This window comes from Myiozetetes cayanensis, unplaced genomic scaffold (assembly GCF_022539395.1).
Source record: "Myiozetetes cayanensis isolate MyiCay16 unplaced genomic scaffold, myiCay2020 scf2-11, whole genome shotgun sequence".
In the NCBI taxonomy this organism is placed as follows: domain Eukaryota; kingdom Metazoa; phylum Chordata; class Aves; order Passeriformes; family Tyrannidae; genus Myiozetetes; species Myiozetetes cayanensis.
This window is the reverse complement of record NW_026087411.1, coordinates 34,849,322-34,874,831: the sequence shown is the minus strand read 5'-3', so window position 1 is coordinate 34,874,831 and position 25,510 is coordinate 34,849,322. Positions and strand designations below refer to the sequence as shown.

Here is a 25,510-nt window from a genome sequence, read left to right as displayed (position 1 = left end):
GAGTAGGATGGGGTTTTGCTGTAATTGTTCCTCTTGGGAAGGTATTTCATACTAACATAGGAATAGCAACACTACATAGAAATTATTCAGAAAATGCAGAATATACATATAATATTTACTATTGACTCCTATAAGGCAGTTAAAACAAAATTGTTATTTTCATTACAGCTGCTTGAAACCATTAGAAATGGAAAGAAAGATCTTCATGCAGGCCTAAAAATATAATAGCTAAACATTGAAGTTAAGCCTCAGAAGTGCCCTATGGCCCACCTAATAGGGCAAGATTGCCTGAAAGAAATCTTACTATTAGAAAACATAGTCACTAAACTTTTCACACCTCAAAGCATAAAGTCCTTAATGATTCACTGGAACCTCCATCTTGTTCTCAAAGATCTTTGTAAGGTTCAGTTAACCTGTTTGCACTGAAACTCCTGCAAACACCCCCAAACTCAGCTCAGGCACCGTGGGCAGAGTGCCTGCAGGAAAGCACAGGCAGGGTATGGTGCTGCCCAAGAAGGCAGTAAGCACCCTAGCATCTCAAAGAGCAAAGGGCCACGTCCCTGTACCACTGGCAGAGCACCACCCAAATGTCGGAAAGCAAACGAAGGTACACGAGCTAATAAGCAGTTCCATTGCTCTGTGTGCAGTGCAGACACAAGTTGCTTTCAAGGACTCTGCCAAGTATGCCACTGAAACACGCTTGGAAATACCAAGGCTGAAGTGTGTGGCCATATTTGTTCACCTCTTGCTTGCTTCCTCCCACGCTTCGCTGTTGTCAATGCCCCTACAGAAGCAAGACAAGGTCCCAAACACATTTCTTGCTCAATATTCTAAATTTAAGAGAGTCATAGACATGGTGAAGCCAGCCAAGGCACTGTGACTGCTGATCTGAAAAAGCCTCCGCAGGACCAGAGCCTTCCCACTCCAAAATAAACAGCCAAGGGAAGTCATAAATCAGTTCCACATCAGTAATAGTTACTCTCTGTACTCTGGTGACATCTGATGGCTAAAAACGTAATAGATGTTTCTTCAGTTTCAAAAAGCAGTTATCCAAGTTACTCTTTTCCCTTTTTTTCAGTAGGGAAGCAAAAAAAAAAGTCACAAGAAGTGACACCTCTGTATTTTCAGAAAAAAGGTAAGTACAATTTAACAGCTGAGAGAACTAGTTTTACTTTGCCTCAGACCACTTCCCACCCATTCTATATATCTATTAGTAAGTAAGCAAAACCTATACACCCTTCAAGGTTCTCAAATTTGTCCATTTGCAGCAGAAAGGTCTTTTTAAAGAAATTGGCCTGATTCAGAAGTGTACTTTGTGACCCCAAGTCATCACTACCTTCAGAACAAGCTCTCCTGCTGAAAAATTAACGTTTTCCTGGTTTGACCAGGAAAGCATCTAACACTAGGAGTAATCCTGAAAATTTCCTTAGCACTAACTGACGTGCTTGAAGATACACACATACTTAGGCATGCCTGAAAATGGCAGCCCTCTCTTACAAACTGGTTCTGTTATTAGTATTGCTACATTTCTAACTACAGTCAATACCTTCATAAAAGATACTTATTCATATTAAGGAAGTGTCCAAATGATTTAATGTCTCCCAGACACTACCCCCTATTTTAGAGAGGAAGCACAGAAAATACCAACCAAAAAAAAAAAAAAAATTTGAATACTCTGGTGGAACTGTAAAAATGGAGATAAACCTTGAACTACTCTCATTCAATCCTAATTTTTTAATAAAAATTTCCACATGTTAAGTGAAAGTTTCTCCATTTCTATCTCAGTTTATCAAGCATTATAATAATGACGTTGCATTAACATGAGAAATAACCAAGTGTTTTTTAAAAATCTAAAGCTAATATTTTAATTAAGAAATTGATTTCTTAATTAAGTTATGGGAATTTCAACATACAACATGCTTCCCCACACTTAGCTGCTGGTTCCAATGTTTCTCTTACAACATTCCATAGCAAATGTTAAAAGAAGAGGACATGCCAAGCCATAATCTCTTCCATAATATAAGAGACTATCATCTACCTTCCTGCTGATTTGTCCCAATCATAATACAACAGTGCACACATTTCCATTTCAAAAATTGCCATTGATATTGAAGAAGCTTCAAAGAGGGACAGACACAGCAAGGAGGTTTAAACTAATAAGGAGAATCACAAATTTATATGGATTGGTCATGGATTTTGCACAATTATCTAGTTAAAATTGGTTTTTATGTTCCAGAAAATATTATTTTTACATCACTATAAGTCTTCAGTTAAATCTCATTTTCTCCATGGCCAAGAAACATGGGCCTTTAATCATCATATCGCAGCTTTAGCAATGGGTCATGAGCAAAATCAGATTTTTTGTTTCAGTTCAACAACCATGGACTCAGACTTTGCAGAGCACAGTACAAGAAGATGAGAAATATGTTATTACTTATTTGCAAAGGAGTAAAGTGAAGGTTTATTGTGATAGGCAATTGCTGGAAGAGAGCTAGAGTTTTGTTAATGCATGTCAGTGATGATATGGCTTATAGATATCAGTAAAAGTTAAATAATCAACAGCAATGCTCTGCTCTGCAGAATAAAAGAAATGCTTGCAGTACATGTTTGAGAAACATGAGCCTCTGACAATTTCTGAAGTCAACCATGCCTCAAATCAATGAGCTGAAAAAGCCTTTTGGGAAGAAATGATCCATCAAACCCTCGCTGTTTTATAAAAACTTCACTTTCATCAAGATTGCAAAATAAAAATATTTTTTCAAGCGTGTATATATTCTTATCCATATATATACAATCTCTATTGGCATTTTATTGCTATTCAGAATTTTTCATCCCATATTTCCTATTTCCTTTAATGTCTCCCAAAAACGTTACACTCTTATTCATTACCTTTCCCAAACATCTACCACACTCCTGCAGTAACATTATGAAACTCAGAAGAGGTTCCTCACCCCCTTGGGCACCCGTCCCCTTGGACAACTCTACTGTTACACACAGGTAGTTCATGCACATTAGTTCATGCATGCTTCACTCAAAAGCATTACAGCATGCCAACAACTTTAAGTAGCTTACATTAAGTCCCCACTGTTGTTTCACAACAGCAATAGGTACTTAAGTTAAAACTGATTTGAGTATTTCTTATGAAAGCATCAATGTGTGTTAGCTGTACATCAGAAGTGCAGAGAAGGTATTCCTCCAGAGGACAGCTGAAAGACCAGGTGACTTGCAGAGGCAAACATCCAACTTCAGTCATTCTGGTTCCTCAGGCTGTGCAGGAAATACTCGCTGAAGTAGATAATTTTTTAACGTCTGACCAAAAAGCCCAAAATTGAAGTGTCAATATAAAAATAGTAGGAGATGCAGGTGTAGTTTTGAGTTTAGGGATTTTTGTTTTGTTTCATTTTAATCAAGAGATTGCCTCCCTCTGTTTGCTTAGACTGGGGTTATTCTTAACTAGTAAGTGGATCAAAGCCTCTGATTAATTTCACATAGATTATTAAAACAGTTAAAAGAACCCAAATTACACCTACAATTTTAGCTGAATGAAAGAACTCTACATGAAAAGACTCCACTCCTCCTTTTGGTGGACTCCTCAAAACCAGAATACACCATCTCAAAAAGAGATCTGTTGGGTTCACTGAAAAGTGGCAAAGGGAACTCAGCTCTATCAACTATAAAAGAGTTCCACTACTAAAAAACTTGCCTGAAGAATAAGAGCACTTTTGTGTTTATAAGTGCTAATGCAAAATAAAAATTATAAAAACATTTTAATACAGGAAGGATAAAACTAATAACAAAAGATGAAGAAAACCTTTAACACAACACAATGCATCTGCTATTACCATGGCAAAATTCAACTTTAAAGATGACGAGATTTCTTCACGGCTGTAAACATGAAACAAAATTCTATTCAGTCAAGGAACCACTCAGATTTCAAATCAGAAATCTAATCTCTAGATGATCCACACTTACTTGGTTTATGTATCTTAAAAGTAAATTCTATTTTGAAAATGACATGTAGTGCATATTCTCCAGGTATGATGGCTTTCATATCATAGGCTGATGAACAGGGTGGTGAACAGGTTATGTATAAAGAATCTATGGTTTTTCCAGGCTGTCAATTAGAAAAATTACCTATTTTAATTAAGCTGTGTTCTTACTTCAAAATAATTCTTGTTTTCTTCTTAAAAGCAGATTGAATTTACAGTCTGCTATTACATTGGTATTTCAGCTGTTCTGGAAAAACCTCACCCAGCAAGGCTGAGTCGCGGCATCTCCTCTGCTGTCCACCAGTGTTACCAAAGTCAGGCTAAGACCATGCTGGTTACACGACAATTAATAAAATGTGATTAGTTTCACATTTTGTAGAAATTTCTAATTTCTTCACAACAGAAACTGTCACAAAACCTGAAAAGCTTTCCTTTATGTTAGACAGACAGACAGATGTATGCCAGGTGTTTCCAAACTAAGATACATTAAACTGGGAGGTTATATAGAAGACATTGACATAGAACTCTCGTTGCATCAGGACTACGTGTTTGCACTTCATATAAGGCTACTTTTCCACCTAATTTAATAAAAGTTCCCAGCATGATACTAGCTCTTTGCACTGTTGAAGATGAGCCCTTGTGCAGGAGATTGAAAAGAAAAAAAAAAAAACCAAATCACAGAAAACATCCTCAAACTCTTAGGTTCTGACAACTGTATTCTTTTTAAAAACAAACAAACAAACAAACAAACCACAAAAAAAATACCAAAAAATACCCAAAACAAAACACCACAACAACAACAAATCACCAACCTACAAGTTCAGGTTTTGGGTCAAAAAAAAAGCCACAAAACAAAACAAAAACCCAAACATGATAAGGCAAGAACTAACTAATGGATCAATCACACACAATCAATCTTCTTAAATTATTTTACTGCATTCCTTGTCCTAAACTATGGGTTAGGTGAACAGCAGCAGTGTCTCAACCAACAAGAGACAGCAGAAATTCCTTAACCTATCTGAATGGAAAGGGAAACTGCAAGGTTCATACTTGCAAAGACTTTTAAAGAACCTTGGGTGGAAATCTGGATTAGAGTGTATTAATCACTGTTGCAAAATTCATGAACCTTGAAAATGTCTGTGAACATTTTAACCTAAAATATTAAGTGAGCTTCCAAGACTAATTTGTGTTGGCAGTGTTTAAGACAGAATTACAAACAGATGTTTTAGGTCTGTCTGAGGAACTAAGGGATTTGGGGACAAAAGTCTCCTGAACAATTAATAATATTGCCAAAATAAATAAATATGCAGTCATCTGCTAAAACTAAATACATATAAACACATAACCCCAACCAAAGTATATATTCTCTGAAAATATGAAACAGATTACTGTCACCCACGTAATGCCAAAACAGTTGTTTTAGGACACTAAAAGAATATGCTACAACTCTCTTTTAGAGTGAAATTATTATATTCTTAATAGTGCCACCAGATATTAAAAAAATACATTTGGGGGAAAAAAACCCAAACACTGAGACTTGGACTCTGTAAAATATTTGAGAGTAAATTATTCTGAAAATCAGTAAGTAATAATAATGGCCAGTCTTCGCGAGCGAAGATCCGGGGAAGGTCTTTACACCTTCCAGCCTGCGCATTGGATTTTTTAGGTGAGACACAGTGTGCGCAGAACTGAGCCCACCCTTTAATCGTAAGGTTCATCTGCCGGGGCCAAGCGAGCTTGGACGGTGGCAGCGAGGTCCTTAGGACGTAGGTGGGTTGCCTTTAAGGGCTAACGAGCTCCACCTGCCCGGGAGTGGCCCTGACTGGGAATCGAACCCAGGCATCAGCGGTGACAGCGCTGCACCCTTAACCACTAGACCACCAGGGGCTCCTCTGAAAATCAGACCCTTTGCTAAGGACAAAAACAGACTATCAATTTATTAGCACTTTTACATGCCCCTAAAGGGTGCTTTTATTTTCACAGGGACATTGACTTTACAAAGAAAATTAGATTTAAAAAAAAAGAAGAGTGCAAATATTTTAGAATGCTGGCAAGTAAAAAGAAATCCTAAATGAAGTACATCATTACATTTAATTTGTGTAGTATTAAAATAACATATTCAGTGTACTGTAAACTAATTGCAAACAGACAAATTGGCAGAATAAAGCATCCTACTATCCTATAATCCTTATAATGTTTAACTGAAATTCTTATAACGACATAAACCAAAAATCATCTTAAGACCATTTTTGTACTGAATTTGTGTGTTTTGAAAAAGGAGTTACTCAGTCTTTGTATCTCTCCTACTCTTACAATTCTCTAATTCTGTGTAATTACTAAGACAACAACTCTCGTAGCTATGACTTGAAGAAACCAATTAAGTTTCCAAATGCTTATAGGATTTAAACTGTTCCAGCACATTTTCTAAGATGAGAAAAATTCTGTTTACGAAAGCATAGTCAGAATGTTCACATCAAAAATGTTTACACATTAGTGTTTTCTACTGGAAAACATGTTTGTTGGATGAGTGGACAGCTGCAGGTAAAAATACTGGATAAAGAGGCAACTAAGTAAATGAAAGGAGGAAAACTACCTATTCTGGAAATAAGAACTGGTGTTTTCTCCAGTGTTGATTGCTGAGTCCAAAAGACAAAACCTACATAACAGAATATCATCAGCTTGCTCAGCAACAGACTTCTCCTGCACCACTGAAGTTTTTGACAAACTTTTCACCAACCCTGCTACAGCCAGATGAAGGTAGCAGTAGAAAAACAAGTTATACAATTTGGTCAGTTTCTTCCAGCAAGGATTGCTCTCCTTTGACTAGTGAAAAAGTAAATTAGCATTGACACCAAAACATCTAGGTTTCAGGTGAGATCAGAGTAGATTGACTGTCGACTAATACACCAAAAAAAGCCCCCAAAAATAAATAAAAACAACAACAAAGTCTAACACTTTCTGATGGAGTTAGCTGGAGCAAACAAGGGGCAATTATGAGCTGCAGCCCCTTGTGCTACGACCCAGCTGAAAGCAGCAGTCAAACCAGCAAATCTAAAGTTTCATGCAACTGCAGCACTCTCCAGTCAGTCACTGTGAAGCACAGACACACATTCAGCTCTGCATTTTGTAACAAAAACATTTCAAAACCTTAATTTGGGAAAAAACTCTTTTACAAAAACTTCAGCACTAATGGAAAGCTGGTTTAGTGTTCATTATTCATAAATAAACCACCTACATAACTATAACCAGGAATTAGTCCATCCTCCAAATTTAAGACTCACTGATATGTTTGTCAATAACAACTAAAGCTACAAGCATGACTGATTCAGGAACTGGGGAAAAAAAAAAAATGGAAAAGAGAAAAAGCAGGTATAAATTAGACCAGCCTAAGGGGAGTTTTCTAAAGATTTTCAATTCAAATTAACAGACAAGTTTTGTGGGAACCATTTGCATGACCTCTTGTAACTCCACGGAGAAGGTATCATGTATTGTGGAACTGCACTTACACCACAACTCAGTGTAGCAGATCACAGAGCCATAAAACCAATTAGGTTGTGCAAAACCTCCAGAAGTCACCAAGTTCCACCTCCTGCCCAAAGAAGGGCTGACTTCCAAGGCTGATCAGGTGTAACACACCTGTTCTCCTCAAATATAAGTGCCAGTGAAAATCCTGCAATCATCAACCCTGCTGGTCTTGCTATACATCTATATTTATACATACATCTATATACATTTATTTGTACTTATGTGGTGAGCAGCTACCAACATGAGCTGGGTCACCAATTCCTTTTGGTGACATCCAGGAGCCACTGAAACGCAAACTGCCATCCTGGAATCCAGGAACAAGTATGGAGAATCAAGGGTGAGTACAGAAGAACACAGCAGATTACTCGTTCAAGAGTTACTGGAAGAGGTCATTATTTAGAATCAATAAGCATAGGTCACATACATCACCAGAAAATCCAGTTCTTTCAAACTGTCTGAAGACTCTACAGAAACATTATCAAGTATACATGACACATTTTCACAGTTTCTCTCCACACAACAAAAGAAAAAATATTTTGCTAAAATAAAAAAAAAACCAGAAAAAAAACCCACAAAAAGCAAACAAGTAAATAAGCAAAAACTACCATTAAAAAAAATAGGCAAAAAAGGAAAAAGATTACTTTACATATCCACACCTTTAAGAATTATATTGTTGGGGAAAACAGATAGAAAAAGTGGTAACTAAAAGTACATCTAATGCTCATTATAAAAAAATCAATATACATATTTATTAAAAAATAATTCAGAATCTATACATTGCAGAGATTACATAATTTTTTCTTACACAGACAGGAAGCTTACTACATTTAGGATACAAACTCAACATTCTTGCAATTATCTAGCATTCAGTAACTACACAAACACTGTTAAAAAGATAAAACAGTTCATCAACAATTCTTTAAATCCATTTGAAAGACGATAGGACATCCATATACAATGACCTAGTGAGTTCGTGACAAATTCCTCCATTCATCACACCAATAAAGGAAAGGAAAGGAAAGGTTATACATGTTAATAGATACCGAATATCCATAACTGTCTCCTGTATTTTACTACACAAACACCTTCCAATAATCACTGACCCATTGGAAAATATGTATGAATCAATGCTTTCTTCATGTTCAAGATATAAAACTCTGAAGACAAATTATAATTATACAAATCTTTACTACAATACATAATTTTAAGACAGTATCTATTTACAGTAACAAGCAGAGGGCAAACATATCCTTAACTACAGAGGCTCAAATGTCAGTGATGGCATAAATACAAGATGCACCCTTGAAAGATACATTCTCACATTATTGGTTACCTTTTCTGATACAATATTTGCAATTATGCAAGACAACTTTCTGCCCAAATCCTCCTCCCCCTCTCCCTTTGCAGGGAATGAGGGGCAATTCTTTCTTTTCTCCCCTGCAGCTGATCACTTGTAGATTCAATTGAAGCTCTAAACAAACAGGTATCAATGAATTTCACTCATTTCATTGTTTTGAGTTCTGTGCACCTGGTTATTTTCCACAAAGCTGGCACTGGATCAGTGTCACGAATTCTCACAGACTTTTAGGTACTGTGGCATTGGTATCAATTCTGAATTCATATTAACAGTAGAATTTAACTTTCATTTGTTTGGAGAACAACCAAACAGAGAATAAAATAGGAAACACAGTAAAAGCATCAAGCAGAATGCAAGGAATGAGGCAAAGCAGACAAGAAAACCAAGCAACTTTAAAAAACCCAAGATCAGAAGAGACCATGGGCAGTGTTTTATGGGAAGAGCCACTGCTGTTGGTCACCCACCCTGGTAGCACACCAGCATTTGCAAAAAAAAGTGAACTGGCCAGACTCAGAGCAACAGCATCTTCAGCCCTCTGCCTTTCCACCACTGTTTAGAGTGCAAATACCAGAAGAAATATGCACAACAGCACAGGTGGACATGTGCACCCTCCTTGCCAAGGACATATTGCCTTGGTAATTCGGAGGTGCCATTCAGAGCACCCCAAATTTCTCTTGAACCACTCTGCTACCACAAAATTCTTCTGTATGCTGGAGGCTTCCATGAGCTCAAACACCAACAGTGTCACCAAGACCTGCCAGTGGTACAGGCATTACACAGTAGGCAGCTTCACTAAATTTAGTGCTACTCAGGGGACTGCTTTAAAGGAAGACAAATATAGCAACCTGTGAAGGTTTGATACTTAATGGAAGACAAAGCCTAGAATAAACATAAGCCAGAACAGAAACACAGACTCACAGATAGGCTTTTTAGGCATTTCATCTCATCTCCATTTGTATGTTACCCATGATGTACTTTAATAAAATTTGGCAAGAAAATCTTCCAGCAAAATAACAGTTGAGCTGTGTTTGCATGCCCCAAAGGAGTCACACAAAGACTGATGCTCTCACTAATGTATATAAATGACTGCCTGAAGGTTGCACAGATGCTCCACTGGGCATCTGCACAGATGATGTGGTCATTTTGAAAAGCCCTTTTCCAGTCTGTTACGGAATACCTGTTTCTAGTTCCTGACTTGGGGAATAAGCTTCACCATCAAATGGCTTACTGATAATTGCCTCATGTTCAATCTGTTACGAATAAAATGCCTCACTTTGAGGAACAGTTGCACATAAAGCAGTTGGAGAACTGACAGTAGCATTTAGGTAGATGATAAACTTAGCAATTTAATACATTTTAGAGTCTACACTTTAGTTCTTCTACACAAGTCATGTGGTTTTTAATAGCTGATAAATTTTCCCCTCCAACATAGCTGCAACCATACTGCCTGAGAGCACTAATTATGGACTAATCAATGTTAGCCCATACTCCTAGCTAAATGGTTTACAAAGAATGAATAATAAAAGCCTCTTGCAAATGGAAACAGATTACCTTATTATCATAGATTCTGGGTCTGCGTTCAACCATTTGCTATCAATGATACCAAGAATTAATCCGTAGTAAAATTTCTTTGCTCTCTCTAGTCAAATAGAAGAGAAACATTTACTGCTTATGCATACAGGGTTGAATGCAACAGTTCTCAAAGACAACCTTAATTCAGCAACCAGATTACTAATTATCATAAACAAAGTAAAGAAGATTTTAAATTTAAGATCACAGGGACAGAGAATTTTTCCATATATCACTGCTATCTCCACATTATTCCATTTGTGTACAACGATTTACTGTGACCCAGGAGCCAAAAACATCCCCTATAACAGACAAAGTAGCAATAATACAGAAGAATTGATTGCACACACTGCTACACTACACCTTGTCACTTAATTTTTCAGATGGTTCACCACTCTCACCTTAAAATTGGGGGTGGGGGAAAAAAGGAGTGTCTTCAAACAACCCCGGTAGATTTCAATGTGACTTTTACTGCTTCCTACACTGGTCATTTCAACAGTGTGTTTGTTACCATTTCTGGAAATACCATGTAAGTAGCACTGGGTATCAAAAAGATGTCTGGAAGGTGCCATGAAACAAGATGTCCCACAGCCCATGGCAAGTCAGCACAAAGGAGACTGACGTGAAGGGGCACCAGCTTGCACAGAGGTCGCAGTTCAGACCTATGAGCACCTCCATAAAAATGGAAGGGAGTGGCACCATCCTGGTGCAGCAAAATATTGCCAGCCCTTCTTTGGCCACTCAACGAACAAACAGAAACTGGCCTCAGGCAGAAGCAGTGAGCTTTGCTCCTGTGGTTTTCAAAGGGTATTTTAGGTTTTTGTCGTGCACACAATTCCAACATCTTTCCCATCTGTCCATATGCTCGCACACACCTCAGTGTTTGCAGGCAAGGTCCTCCTCAGGGGTAGGGTTCAGCAGTGCTGCTCCCAGGTGGAAGAATGGTAGTTCAGCTGCCTTAACTATGAAACAGGTTGCCCTGACAGTCTACTTTTATTCTGCAGAGGTTTTGTGTCACTTTAATCATCTTTGATAATTTTTTTTCTTTATGTACAGTTTTCTTCAAATGTATGTATAGATTTGGATTTCACAGTAGCTGGTGATGAGTCAACAACTGCAGGTGATAAAACCTTCAGAAGAAGAAATGTTGATAACTTGACTATTTTTTAGAGCACAGAAATAATTTGCAACTAAATTGAGCTTTGAATGCAACTAAATTAAGTACTCAGCTGCTATATAAGAACTGTATGAGAATAATTACATCGTACTCCAAAAAGAAAATTATTATTTGAACATATATCCGGATGTGGATGTGACTAAAGTTACTTTGTTTCACAGAATATGTTTTAATATTTAATATTTTAACATATGCGCATACCAGAATCTCTCACACATTTACCATCCAACCATGCTTGGCCAGAAATACTTTATATATGTAAAAGCTATAAAAACAATTTCAAAGGCAATCTGTTGAAGTTTCCATTGGAAATGATGCATAATTTGTAGTTTTCCTGCCTATTTGCCCATCTAAACATGAGACAGACAATATGGGTTCGAAACACAAACATTGAATAAGACACATTATCATCACACTTGTAAATATAGATTAAACAAGTTCAACCAAAGTTATGCTGTACAGAATAAAAGCTATGTATTATACTCTGGTTTTGCCCTAAGAATTATTACCACAGTAATGTTCTCATCATGAAAGTATTTTAATTTGTAAACATTAATTGCAGGCATAAATAGCTAAGGCAAGTATCCCCAAAATAAACTGGCAATTATTTTTCAACCATGTTAAAAAATTGCAAGAGATATTAGTTCAAGGGATATGCCTATTAATTATAACCGAATATTTTTTCCAAAAATGAGTAAGTCATAGGACAATTTTTGTTCAAAAATACACACACACCCAGACATGAATATGCATAGCCTATTCTTTCTTCTTCTTCATCCTTTTTCTAGGATGTGGTAGCATGTGGCAGCAGCCCAGCTAACCAATTAAAACAAAGATTTAAAATGACATTTGGCAAGCCCATAATGTGGGGCTTTTATAAAACACTGATAATTTCAAGAGCAGACACTGAGTATGAACTAAACCCTAAGAAAGCAAAAGTAAAGTCTCTGACAATCAATACCTAACTAGTGTTTTGGAAGAATTACCTGTGAACTTAAAATCACCTTGAAGCTTATAAACGTCTTGTAAGATTGTTTGTACTATCAAACCTATCTAATAAGGGCAAAGTGCATGGTGACCACTGTCAAACTAATTGCCCAATCAAGAATCAGTAAGTAAAAGGCATTAGCTCTGCTATGCTCCACTGCATACAGTTACATCTTTGATAACTGCCCCGTGGGAGTTTATGGATCCTACATGACCCCTGTCGAAACTCAATTGACTTCTTCCCTGCAAATTCTATTAGAATTGGTCCCCGCATCACTGCCCACAATAATCAAGAGCAGAGAGACTGATTTATGTATAAGCATTTTGTTTTAGCCTAACTCAATAGAATATAAAATAGATGATGTTCTGAGAAGGCTGTTTAAAGAGAAGAAAAAAAAAAAAAAGGTTCTAAATCTCTAGTTTAAAAATTGGAAAAGTAGAAACAGTTTTGTCTAAATATTGCTCTTTCAGAAAGTATCATTATCCAGTAAAAAAAATCGTAAACAACTAATATAGCATGCAAATCTAACTGTTCTGAAGTTCACCTATAGCAAAAAGCATTACTTTCACAGAATTTAAAAGTTCTTAATAGGAGTAAGAAAGCATATGCTATTTATTAGCAACTTTAAATATCTGGATTACCTCTTTTTCAGAGACTTGGAAACTTCAAGGAAAGAGCCCATAATCCTTCATTTTCTTAAAGTTGTTGACTCTCCTCAGATATAAATATTTAGCACTGTTCAACTCTTCAGCTTAGTTCATATTTTTAAGACACTGAAATTGACCAACAACCTCAAATCTTCAAAACATATCTCAAAACACAGAACACTGGTACAACAAAAGCACTAATTGAACTTTAGATATTTCTTTTTCATGATTATCATTTCATTCCTGAATTTCTACAATTTAAGTCCTCCTACAAAAAAGGATCCAAGTAGCTTTATGTATAGAAATTACTCTCATAATTATGAAAATAATTATCAAATTATGAGAAGTACACACTTAGAGAAAAAAGCAGATAAATTTAATTAGCCAAATGTCATACTGTAATACATAGGACAATGAAAGCAAGAAACACATCAGCTATGAGTTATTTCATGGGAATAAGAGGACAATTGAACAAAACTACACTAAAAGTTCAGGAGGTTATAAAGAAGATTGTAAAAGTCAGGATGGGACCATTCTCAGGAATGTTTATGTGTATGGAAAACAGAAGGGCAATATAACACAAAGCACAAGAAATAAGCAGACTACATCAAAACCAAAAATATTTAACCACTGCTAGTTTAAATGAACTTCGGAAATAATTTGAAGCCATGCATAGATAGATTTCAAAGAGGAAGATACTTTAAACACTTGAACTAGACACCAACATAGAACCTCTGGAAGAGTTAGGCAGAGAATGTAGAACCTGAAGGGAACACTTTGAAAAGTCCCAACCACATGAATGATGTACCTACAATGCACAGGTTAGAAAACTTGCAACTACAACACAACTGACATCACTATCATAACAGTAGGACCCTCTGCTGGTTTGTTTTAAATGGATAAGCCCTTTCATTAAATGCATTAGCTACACTCTAATTACACTACTAATTTTAATCAGAGAGCAACCAGTCTCCCTGAGATTATAGAAAAATCCACCATTCATTAACCTTTACCACTATCACCCTGACCACTAAAAGTCAAGATGCAACCCACAACCAGGCTTGTTTCACTGTAGCTTTATGAATCCAAAACTTACCTACAGTAAAGGTAGAAAAAACCTTGCATATTTGCACATCTTCTAATTGTTTTAAGTATCATCAATAGACCATTCTTAAAAAAATACATGCAACAGTTACCTATTATGCTTTAAAATCAAACAAACAAAAAATACAACTTGGATTCTCATTTCAAATCTGCCTCACAGAGAATATTTATTAATTGCACTTATAAAATACAGTGTTACCAAGCCTCTGTCACACAAAATATTTAATATCTGTGCAAAACTTACTACCTCAATCAAAATAAAAACTAAAATATTTCTCCTAAAATAAGCTAAAACCATATAGCAGAAAAACTACACAGTTGATCTGCATACGACCAACATTACAATCTTTAACAGAGTCTACAAATATTTCAGACTGTCTATGAATTTTGGAATTTTATCCATTTATTGGAAGAGCTTACACAGTGATGGCTGCAGTTGTGGGATGCCTAGAAAGAGCCTGTCAAACTCTCTCATTTGTAGTCTATTTTGTATTTTACATACTCTAAAGACTGATTACAAGTTTAAATCTGCTTTTGAAGGAAGGAAAAAAATTCTGCTTCAGTGAAAGAATTCTAGGTATTTCACATCAATTATAGTCAATCATTATGTTCTCACAAAGACATTTTTCCTTAATTAAAGGAATTACAGGAATACTCAATCTGAATAAATTTATTGCTCGAGACTAAATACATTACCCAGGATTAATGCACTTTACTTGAAATAGAATTATCTTTTTTTTCCTACTATTATAAGTACACCCTTGAAAATGTTTCCACTTGTAGTCAGAGATGACTTTTTATCAGAAACCACAGACCAACAGTTTCAAGTCTGTTTCCTAATGTAGTGCTCTATTTGAAATATCAGTTGCTCAGCAAAAGAAATTCTAATATTTGGATACCAAAGTTTACTCTGGCAAACTAAAGCCATCCTTTCTAAAATGGAAAATACCTGTGGGACTCCAAACCCTGTCAGTCATAACTCACTGCAATAAGGGCCACAGATGTGCAACCCAGTGACTACCACCTCAGAAGCTGCTTCACTGTATGAGCACCTGACAAATGATTTGGCATCTGAGGGATGAAAACCCTACAACTTACCAGTTAGAAGTGAACCTCCTAACAGAACCAAAAGATTATTTGCAAGTTTAAAGTAAATGTTATTCTTGGAATAGTCACACTTTTGGTCACTACGCTATTTGAATTCTGAGCTTTATTCCACCAAAACTACTTTGTCTTTTGTCCCTTTTGGAACAAACCAATTCCGTTTTCAAGCTCAAAATTCATACCTTAGGCCTAGATCTAAAGTTCATATCTACCAGTTTTTCTTATCTTCAGTTTCCAAAACATTCCAAGTTTTGAGCAAACCTGAAAATACACACATATATTTGTATGCATTTAAAAGTTATTGATTTTGCTCAGAAGCCAATTTCTAACATAAATACCTAACTCAAATTTAATCATCCAAACAAAGTTTGAAACCTCAGCTTTATTTTCAACTGTTTGTTACATAAACCCAATATCAAATAATAATTGGAAACCATAATCCAGCCATTTGTCACTATTCTGTTCCTGCAGAAGCACCTGAACACCCCATTAAGTGGTGTACTGCAGGCACCCAGTGACCAGTGTAGCCTCATCACTGACCCGTTACCAAAACAATACCCTACTGATTCATCATGAGAAAACCCACTTACTCATTACAGGAATATAAGAAAGAGTGAACTCGCTCCTCACATGGTTTTGAAGAAATCAAAATTGTCTCCTCTAGTGGTACAGTTTCAATAGTTCAGATCAGCATTAACACTGCATGTGATAAGACTGTGAATACAGATGACTTGCAGCTATAAACATGTCTAGGAAGGCTTCCTGTAATCTTTGAATAAATTTGCACATATTGTCATTGATTTGGTTTGTTCTATAGGAGAGGACAATAGCATCATCTTGGATAATAATTCTACTATGTTTAAAATAAGACATGCATGAACTACCACAAAAATGTATATAAAAATTACCATAAAAATTCACAACTGACTCTTGGAAAACAGGATCTATGTAACATCGGATACAGCTAAGGAAGTCGCAAAATAAGCACAAATTAACAGATCCAAGACAATTTCCATATGATGCAGCCTAGATCCAACATCTAACTCAAGTAAACTCCAAGGTTTATACACTAATAAGGAAGAAACAAAGCACAGTTTGCTCTGGGTTGTTTTTTAGTATTAGCAACACAAAGTTTCTGAATAAAAGGGGAAAGCTTGGGGCTTTTAACCACATTGCACCTGATGGGAACAGGCAGTAGAATGAGCAGAACACAGCCATCAATCTCATCCTGCCTTTGGGCCACCAACTGCTGCCAGGCTGCAAAGTCGCAGCCATGATGCTTATCCTGGTTCTTTAGCTCCATCTAGTTACCAGTCAATCAACAAAACAGGTCTCCTTAGACCTCCCTCCTACCATTTCCTTAGCGTCATTTCTGCGTACACCTACTGCAGTGCATTTTTTTCGCTGTCTTACTCTTGAAGCCCAGCTGAAACTTCCTATTTCAGGATACTGCAGCCAGGCTGCTGAGGAGAATGGGTTGGTATGCACAGTCTACCTTAACTTCATCGACTGCTCTACTTCCCAAACATTTCTGGATGCAGTTAGAGGCAACAGCTCCACAGAGGGTTACATTCTGCTGCTTACTAAAATTGATCCATTCTCTTGATCATCAGAAAACAAGCTCAACTACCCTCTGCAGAGGCAATTACAACATTACCCATCACGTGGTTCCCCACCTTAGCTTTCAGTTCTTGAGCAACACTCCCTCCCTTACAACTTACTAGTTAGCAACACACCTCCCGCACCAGAATTGTTACCAGGTTTTTTTGTAATTTTATTTTACAGAGAGTAGGATGTTACTTGTTACCACAAGACAGCTGAAGAATACATGATGTCAAGTCATCTCATTTCACTGCGCAAACTACTCTGACGACAAATAGTCCTGAACTGCAAAACTAAAGCTAAACAAAAGCTCCGTCCTTCTCTATGGAATACTAACAATTTATTATTTTCTTTTCATCTGGTATGTATAACAACCATGAGGAAAGAACATCTTTTAACTAGAAATGACACTGAATTGACTCTGGTAGAAGTTAATGCAGAACTCCTGTAGCATTCAACTCCCTTAAAATCCCTCCTCATATAAGGTATCTGCCAGCAGAAAGAAAAACAGTTGGCAAAGCCTTTTTTTATCAAATAAATCTTACCTCACACAAGTGTGTCACATGATCACCTAACTGCTCCACTATGCTCTGTATGCTTTAAATTAATTCTGAGCCAGCAAAACCATTTCACAGAAAATTCTATGTGATCACTCCTGTGATCAGAGACAAATAATGTAAAACATACTCAGTTATTCACAGCAGCCACAGCTGATATCCATGGATTTTGGGCACAGCCTGTTACAACTGAACATGGAAGACTACAATACCACCTAATATTTTCTTAATAAAATCCACAATTCAGTTTTTTTGAAGTCTCAGGTCACTTGTTATTCATTTCATATAGCAACAGCATATGTAAATTTTATATCCTATTTCATATTTTCAAAATAGAGGGAGTTTTCTTAAAGTAAAATTGCCATAGCTTTTTCAGAGCCTCACTCAACCTTTGTAGTATCAGTTCTTCATAGTCATTTTTATTCTCATTAGCAAATTCATTTCTCAGCTGGCACAATAATCATCAAATGCATCAGGCATCAATAGCCAGAACAAGAAAAGTAATTATGTCTTAGATAAGTACAGAGTTTTAGATTATAGCCAGTATCTACAGAAGTAGTTTTAAACACCTCAGCACTGTAAGAGACTGCTTCCTGATTTAAGACCTCAAAAACTGAGCATCATCTAGTCACAGAGTGGCCCATATTCATTGTTCACATTCTGCTAGACAGTTCCCAACAAAACAGATCAATCATTTGAAGATAACTTTCCATTTCAACGTTGAATATGCTTTCTCATCTGCCAGAAAGATAACCATATTAGTATCCTCCTGGAGAAAATGTCCAGCACACAGCTGGATAAACACACCGTGGGGTGGGTGAGCGATTGGCTCACGGGTCAAGCACAGAGGGTAACAGTGAATGGGGGAACATCAGACTGGTGACCTGTCACTAGTGGGGTTCCACAGCTCTGTCTTAGGTCATGTGCTCTTCAACGTCTTCATAAATGATTTGGATGCAGGACTGGAAGGAATATTCAGCAAGTCTGCAGATGACACGAAACTGGGAGGAGCTGTTTACTCCCTCAAAGGCAGAGAGACCCTGCAGAGAGACTTAGACAAATCAGAGGACTGGGCAATCACCAACCATATGAAGTTCAACATGGAAAGGTGCTGGATTTTGCACCTGGGACAGGGCAACCCTGGATGTAAATAGAGACTGTGGAATGAGATGCTGGAAAACAGTGCCACAGAATGGGACCTGGGGCTCCTGGTTGATGGCAAGTTCAGCATGAGTCAGCAGAGCCCTGGCAGCCAGGAGGGCCAACCCTGTCCTGGGAGGCATCAGGCAAAGCATGCCCAGCTGGTAGAGGGAGGGGATTGTCCCTGTCTGGTCTGCACTGGTGAGGCTTCACCTTGAATATTGTGTATAGTTTTGGTCACTGCAATATAAGAAAGATATTAAGCTCTTAGAGAGTGTCCAAAGGAGGGCAATGAAGATGGTGAAGGGCCTTAAGTGGAAGCTGAATGAGGAGCGGCTGAGGTCACTTGGTCTGTTCAGCCTGGAGGAGACTGAGGGGAGACCTCATTGCAGTTACAACTTCCTTGTGAGGGGAAGAGGAGAGGCAAGCACTGATCTCTTCTCTGTGGTGACCAGTGACAGGACCCAAGGGAATGACCTCAAGTTGTGTCAAGGGAAGTTTAGGTTGGATATTAGAAAAAGTTTCTTCACCCAGAGCGTGGTTGGGCATTGGAACAGGGTTACCAAGGAAGTGGTCACAGTACCAAGCCTGACAGAGTTCAAGAAGTGTTTGGATGATACTGTCAGGTACATGGTGTGACTTGGGGATAGTCCTGTGCAGGGCTGAGTTGGACCCGATGATCCTTGTGGGTCCCTTCCCAACTCAGCATATTCTGTGATTCTGTGATAAGTATTGAGGGTATCTTTACATCCAGGGGAGAACCTGCAGATTAAAGCCAGTGTGTCTGAACACAAGGAACTAACCCCAGCTTACACAATCAGGATGATTGGACTCCCTCCTCATCTTTCTGTTTTGAAATTTCTGTTTCTTTCTCAGTAGGGTTGTGTTTTTTTGAGTAATCCTCCAGAGTTAACCTCCAGAAAAACATCATCCATCCAGTGTCATAGGACAGGATCAAAAATGAGGAAGGAACAAAGGTATTTAAACACAACTGCATCAACAATAACAAAGACAAATGTATCAAAATCTTCACTTGCTATTAGAAAAGAAAAAAAAGGGGGGGCATATCTGAAGATATAAATCGGCTCTTCTATTACTGAAAACTTCTCAGCATTAGGCTATTTAATTCACCAACACTCAGAGAAACAGTCTAATTAATGTCTTTTGGTACTAAGAGGGATCTACACTTTGTATCAAAAATGTTATACAGAATAGTTCAAAAAAACAGGAGGGGAAAAAACCCAAAACTCCATGGGGGAAAAAAAAAATAAAAGAGGCAGAACAAGTACACGTTCCTTGTACATACACTGTACGTAACTCAGGCTTTAAAATTCAAACTTGATTTTCTAACCAAAATTCAAATTCACAGTCTAAGTTTTAACCAGAAGTAACTTTAGCAAATTAATTATTTAAAAATCCTATAGTCCTGAAAAATGCTGCAGGCTCACTCTTTTCAGTCTTCTGCAAATAATAGAGGAAGAATTCAAGAGGGAAAAGAAAAAGGGGTTAAATAAATAAGCAACTCCAAAATATATGGAGATCTGAAGCATTTATTTTTCTTATGCTAGGCACGTGAAATGCACATTTCACTAGTGCTGAACAGATGTTCTGAGTTCTCATGTACTCTTGAATTTTTTAATTCACCACAGTGTCTTACAGAAATGAAATAGCAAGACTAAGAACTCATTTCCTGAGACTTGTGTTCAAATACTGATTAGGTTACAAATTAAATGAAACAGCTCAATCCTATAAGACGACCCATCTCCTGCACCTTATGTCTAATGTCTATGCCCTTCAACAGGAGTGGATACACCTAAACACCTCCTAAGGTCAGACTTGTCACTAAGAAAAGAGAGCTACAAACCCAACACTCACTGAGAAATCTGTTTGCAACTGCAAAAACATCTTCAAGATAGAGTCTAATTTAAAATTTCAGATTGGCTGAAGCACGTGGAAGGCATCAATTGATACTAGTGCCAAAGAGCACCAACTCCTATTCTCTTGGAAAGAGATAAACAAGTGTACTCCAGCTGCCTAGCAAACAAAACCAAACTATCCGAAGCCAGAGTTAATTTAATTTTGGTGGTTTTCACTTGGCTTTTCTTGCTGCTGGCCATTTTGCAAGTGGATAAATAATTTGTAATTTCTTCCTTTAAAAAAAACAAAAAAAACACACTTATCTACAGAAATAGATAAAATCAACATCTGTCAAGAAAGATTAAGTTGTCTAAGTGTAAGTTTCTACAGCGTAACTAAATACTGTTTCTGTGTCTGGCACTGATCTTTTCAATGAGCTTTTTTTCAGTTAAACTGAACATGCAATTAAAAAATCTGAGGTCACTGCTAAGTCTCTTTAGATACATTAGCTTTTCAAAGGTTTAGAATTTAAAGGGAGCGTACAGAGAATGTAAGTCAAATGCAACTAAAAATTGTTGCTTAGGTAAAAAGAAAAGCAAACAGAATAGTGTTTTTGTCTGATATATGGAAGTAATTTTTTTCCTGGATAACTCTTGTGTTAGGCTAATTCTAGAAACAAACTGAAGTTATTGTAAGTTATGTTTTCTCCAGACATATATTTAAGTCTCCACACTAAAAAAACAGCCAAACAAACAAACAATCAACCAAAACAACACCAAGAAAACCCACAAAACAAGAAAAAAACCCCAAAACACACACACCACCAAACACCACCACCACCCCCAATCAAAAATACATCCACACACCAATTAGGCATTTTCCTGCTTACATGAGCAATTATATATTTTAATAAGGTGGGTTTTTAAAAAAAATTCAGTATAATTTCTCATTATTAAAAAAAAATCCATTATTTATGTTTTTCTTACTTTAGCCATGTTAAGTTTTTGCTAACTATATTCTCACATTAAAACCAAACAAACAACCCCAATCAAACAAAACCAGACAGAAAACAACCTCTCTACCTGTAAAATATTAAATGTTGGAAAATAATCATACAAAAAAGCCAGTCGTGAAATAAAAGCATGACTCCTCCTATTCTCACACCACATGAATCAGCAGACTCTAACATATTTTCTGTGGTGAAATTTCCTTTTTCCTTTCATAAATCTAATATAGTTTCAGATGAATGTATTGTAAAGCAGTACAAAAAAGAATGTTCTTAATCATAATCATGTCCATTCACTTCTTCAGACTACACTGATCCTCTTGGATATTCATTCCCTGGGCTGCTACTACCTCTGCTCAAAACATCATCCTGGAAAACATCTTCATCTTTTTGGAAAACAACTTTCTTTACATGACAAACCAGGACACATCAACCCTCCCTATGGAAACCTTTTGGCCCTGGAGTGCCCCAGAAAAGAAAGCTGCAGGTGGTCTTGCTCACTGGTGAAGCCCTGACAGTTGTTGCAGAAGTCAAGCAATGAAAGGAAACCACAGTTCCTGAAAATAGTTAGGGCCAGGATCTGCTTGTAGCGTGTAATCCAGAAACAATGTGGATCACCAGGCCCCACACAGAGCACCCAGCAATACCTACCTTAGCACCACCTACATCCCACTCTTTGGGTGTTTAAATCAAAGCACAAGAGCAGCAGCTGCACTGACATCCCCCAACCCCACAGCATAATTAAGTGGCTCACAGTCTTTCAGTCTGAGGAGGAGGGACATTTGCTTTCAAACAAGTCTACAGGCTGAGGAATTAGACTGCATCACTGGAAAACATTGCTCTTCATGGACAGTTCTGCAGGAATTGTAATCACATCAACAAAGAATGTTTATGCTTATTGTACACATTTGAGAGTCAACTTTCTGGCAACAAGGCTTTGTCAACACAGTTATGCAAAAACTGAAATAAACCCTATAAAAAAAGGCAAGAAAAGAACAGTCCAAATGGTTTTAATTTTTTCCAGTAACCGCTATGACATTTTTTAAATGGAATAAAATATAATTTTTATATGAAGGGTTCCTCCAAAAGCCTGATATTGAAGCCAATACTCTACAAAGTTTTGTGGTAAAACTCATTAAGTGACAGATCTATTTGATGGTCTACCACCATATTACCTTGCAGTACAGAGTGCCAGCAGTAACTATTGCTATAATATGTTTCCTCAAATGCAAACCATATTTACTTGTTAAAAACATCCTCAGTAACTTTAAAAAAAATGAAGAAGAAGGAATTAATGAATTTTAAAAATTAATCTAAAATTGGGTGGGAAATAACTTTGCAAAAATAAGAACTAGATTAAAGATTATTAAAACATAATTTATTTATTTCAGCTACAAGGTGAGTTTAAGAGAACACAATTCTTCCATTTAAAATTCATCCAGAAATTATTGTTGCATAAGAAACACACATATGCAGAAGAAAAACACACAAAAGAAAACACACCTGAACACAAAAAAAATGCACTTTTGGAAATTACAAATTCTAGGAGTCATACAAGCTGAAGCTGAAAAAAATTAAAACCTTTTCCCATCTTTATTAGAAATTCTGATAGAAGATAATTGCAGGAACGAGCCCGCAGAGATTTTTTTGTTCCTTACTGTGAACTCACATCCCCAACAGCAGTAAACAAGATGCATGCATGTCAGGGACAGACTTCATTTCATAGGTACAAACCTGGGAAAAATTGGAGGTCATTCATTTTCACCAGTCAGAAAGCATACTACAGACTCACGACCAAGATAAAGACAAAACACCTGCTCTATTAAAAGCTACTAAACGTTTGTGGCAAAATTGGAAGCATTTCAAAGCTGAGAAAAGTTTTGCTTGCAGAATGGGGCAGGATGTCAGAGGAAGAAAAACTTCTGTTCTGGAGTCCTGGGGGGAAGCACAGCCTGGAATGACATTCTTAAACCTAAACCCACCGATTAAACATTGTCTTAAGGCAAAAATTCTACACAATGAGCTTATGCATGCATTGCAGTTTGAAGCTAAGTTATTATCCGCAATAAACTGATAACTATTCATTAACTTCTAAGCATAAGAGACAACTGGCAAGCTATTTCATGCCTCAAAGAATTTACAGCAAAAGGGAGAGAGATAAACACACAGTGCAGGTGACTTTGTATCTGGAAAATAAAATGAACATTTCAAAATGCCGTTACCTTCCAGTTGTAAAATAGATCGACATTGACATGTCCCAACAAACGCAGATTTTAAAACCAATACTGAATCCTTTTGTGCTGTAGGCAGAAAAGCAAGCAATTCAATTAATATCAAACAGCTATTAGAACTTTTTAGTGGAAATTAATTTTATTATTAGGGCCTATAAGAACAAGTGCCAAATACATGCTTCGCAAGCAGCGCTAAGTACAAGGGTCATAAAATAGTATGTGTAGTGACAGTTATGGCTTGTAAGACTCCACGGGGGGAGGTTAAAAAGAAAATATGAAAATTAAAAATTAATAAGTCTACAGTACAGTTGTTCTGAACAGACGTATTCCTAAAGTCACAACTACCAAGGCAATCTCTAAAGGCAAGATCTTTGGCTCCATAATAATTTCTGAAGCACTTGGGAGTTCTGTGAATTATTTCACCTGCCTCAAAGCAGATTAGGGGAAGGAACGCTGCAGAAGTGACCAGAAGCCTACATCAGCTCCCCCCAGCAGAAAGCCAAACATCACTGTATTCTGTGCACACAAAATACTGACATTGCTGAGAGCTACCTGTTCAAAGACAAAATATGTCCTTTAATAATTCAACTCCTACTGAGACTCAGAAACAAGATAAGAGGCTAAAAAACAACTTTGAAGCAGGATATTCAGAATTGCAGGTAACATCCATATTCACTGGTATGGACTGTGATACCTGTGTGCTCTTCTACCACCAGGCAGCACCCTTACTCCAGGAGGCAAACAGTCACAGGCTCTCCAGTTGTGTGTTTAGCATTGGTGCTTTCATCTCACAGCTCTCCTGACCAAATACAAAGACAAAACTTTCCGCTGTCCAGCTCAAAATCCAGTACCTTCCACATCAGTTTGCCTACAGGATGCCTACAGACCTTTTCTATTAAAAAACCCTGTCCACTTAAAACATTTCTACCCTCTCCTTAAGATGCTTGGGAACTTCAGGAAATTCAAATTTTGTACAGAAAATACAAATCTCTTCCCAGTCCTGTATTTGCCTCTTCATTCTTTTAAATGTTCCCATAAATCACACGGAGGGCCACAGCCTTGTAACTTTCCAGGAAAACCAGGACTGCAGGTCTCACCTTTCCAAATCTCACTAAGATTTTTATGCATACGTGCAAAAATCAGAAAGCATATTTCATAACTCTTCGTATCATACATAGTTAACTTTAGCTTCCATCTGCTAAATTCTTTGATTTGGGATTTTGATTTATATCACAGTATCCTTCACAGAAGACCAGCACTTTAAAAACTGTCATGTTCTTTCTTTATGATCAGTTTTTCCCAGAAATATTTAATATCCCTTCTTCGGAGAGCAGCTCTCCAGGTTATGTCTCCTGAGTCCATCTCAGATAAACAATTTTTCACACTGACATTTTCTTTAGTCTGTTGTAATTCACATTCCACTGGCCCCTTTTCTGTTCCCTCTATGGTATCAGTTAAGCTGCTTTTTTTTCACACATACACTTTTTTCTTGGCCCAAGGACAAGCAAGTTTCACGGCTTTTGAAAAAGTTTTGCATGGCAAAGCTTTCAGCTCTGACAGAATTAGGATGTATTTTAGGAATTTTAAAAAGCTGTGTTAATTCTAAGTATACGTATAAACCTGTTGGTGTTGAACTTTTTCCTAGTGGTACTATTAA

The 25,510-nt window shown here is 37.1% G+C and overlaps 1 protein-coding gene across 4 annotated transcripts in view; it reads right to left on the bottom strand.

Annotated features, from left to right (window-relative positions):
- SMYD3 (SET and MYND domain containing 3) overlaps positions 1 to 25,510 on the bottom strand; it is a 392,669-nt gene that overhangs the window by 355,339 nt on the left and 11,820 nt on the right. The window contains exon 1 of one of the 4 annotated variants that reach the window (XM_050315258.1): positions 23,845 to 23,891. The exons of the other annotated variants lie outside the window; for them this stretch is intronic. Coding sequence (XP_050171215.1) covers positions 23,845 to 23,876 — 32 coding nt within the window. The 5' untranslated portion in view covers positions 23,877 to 23,891. Of the gene's footprint in view, positions 1 to 23,844; positions 23,892 to 25,510 lie in introns of those variants that run through there. 4 annotated transcript variants of the gene reach the window in all.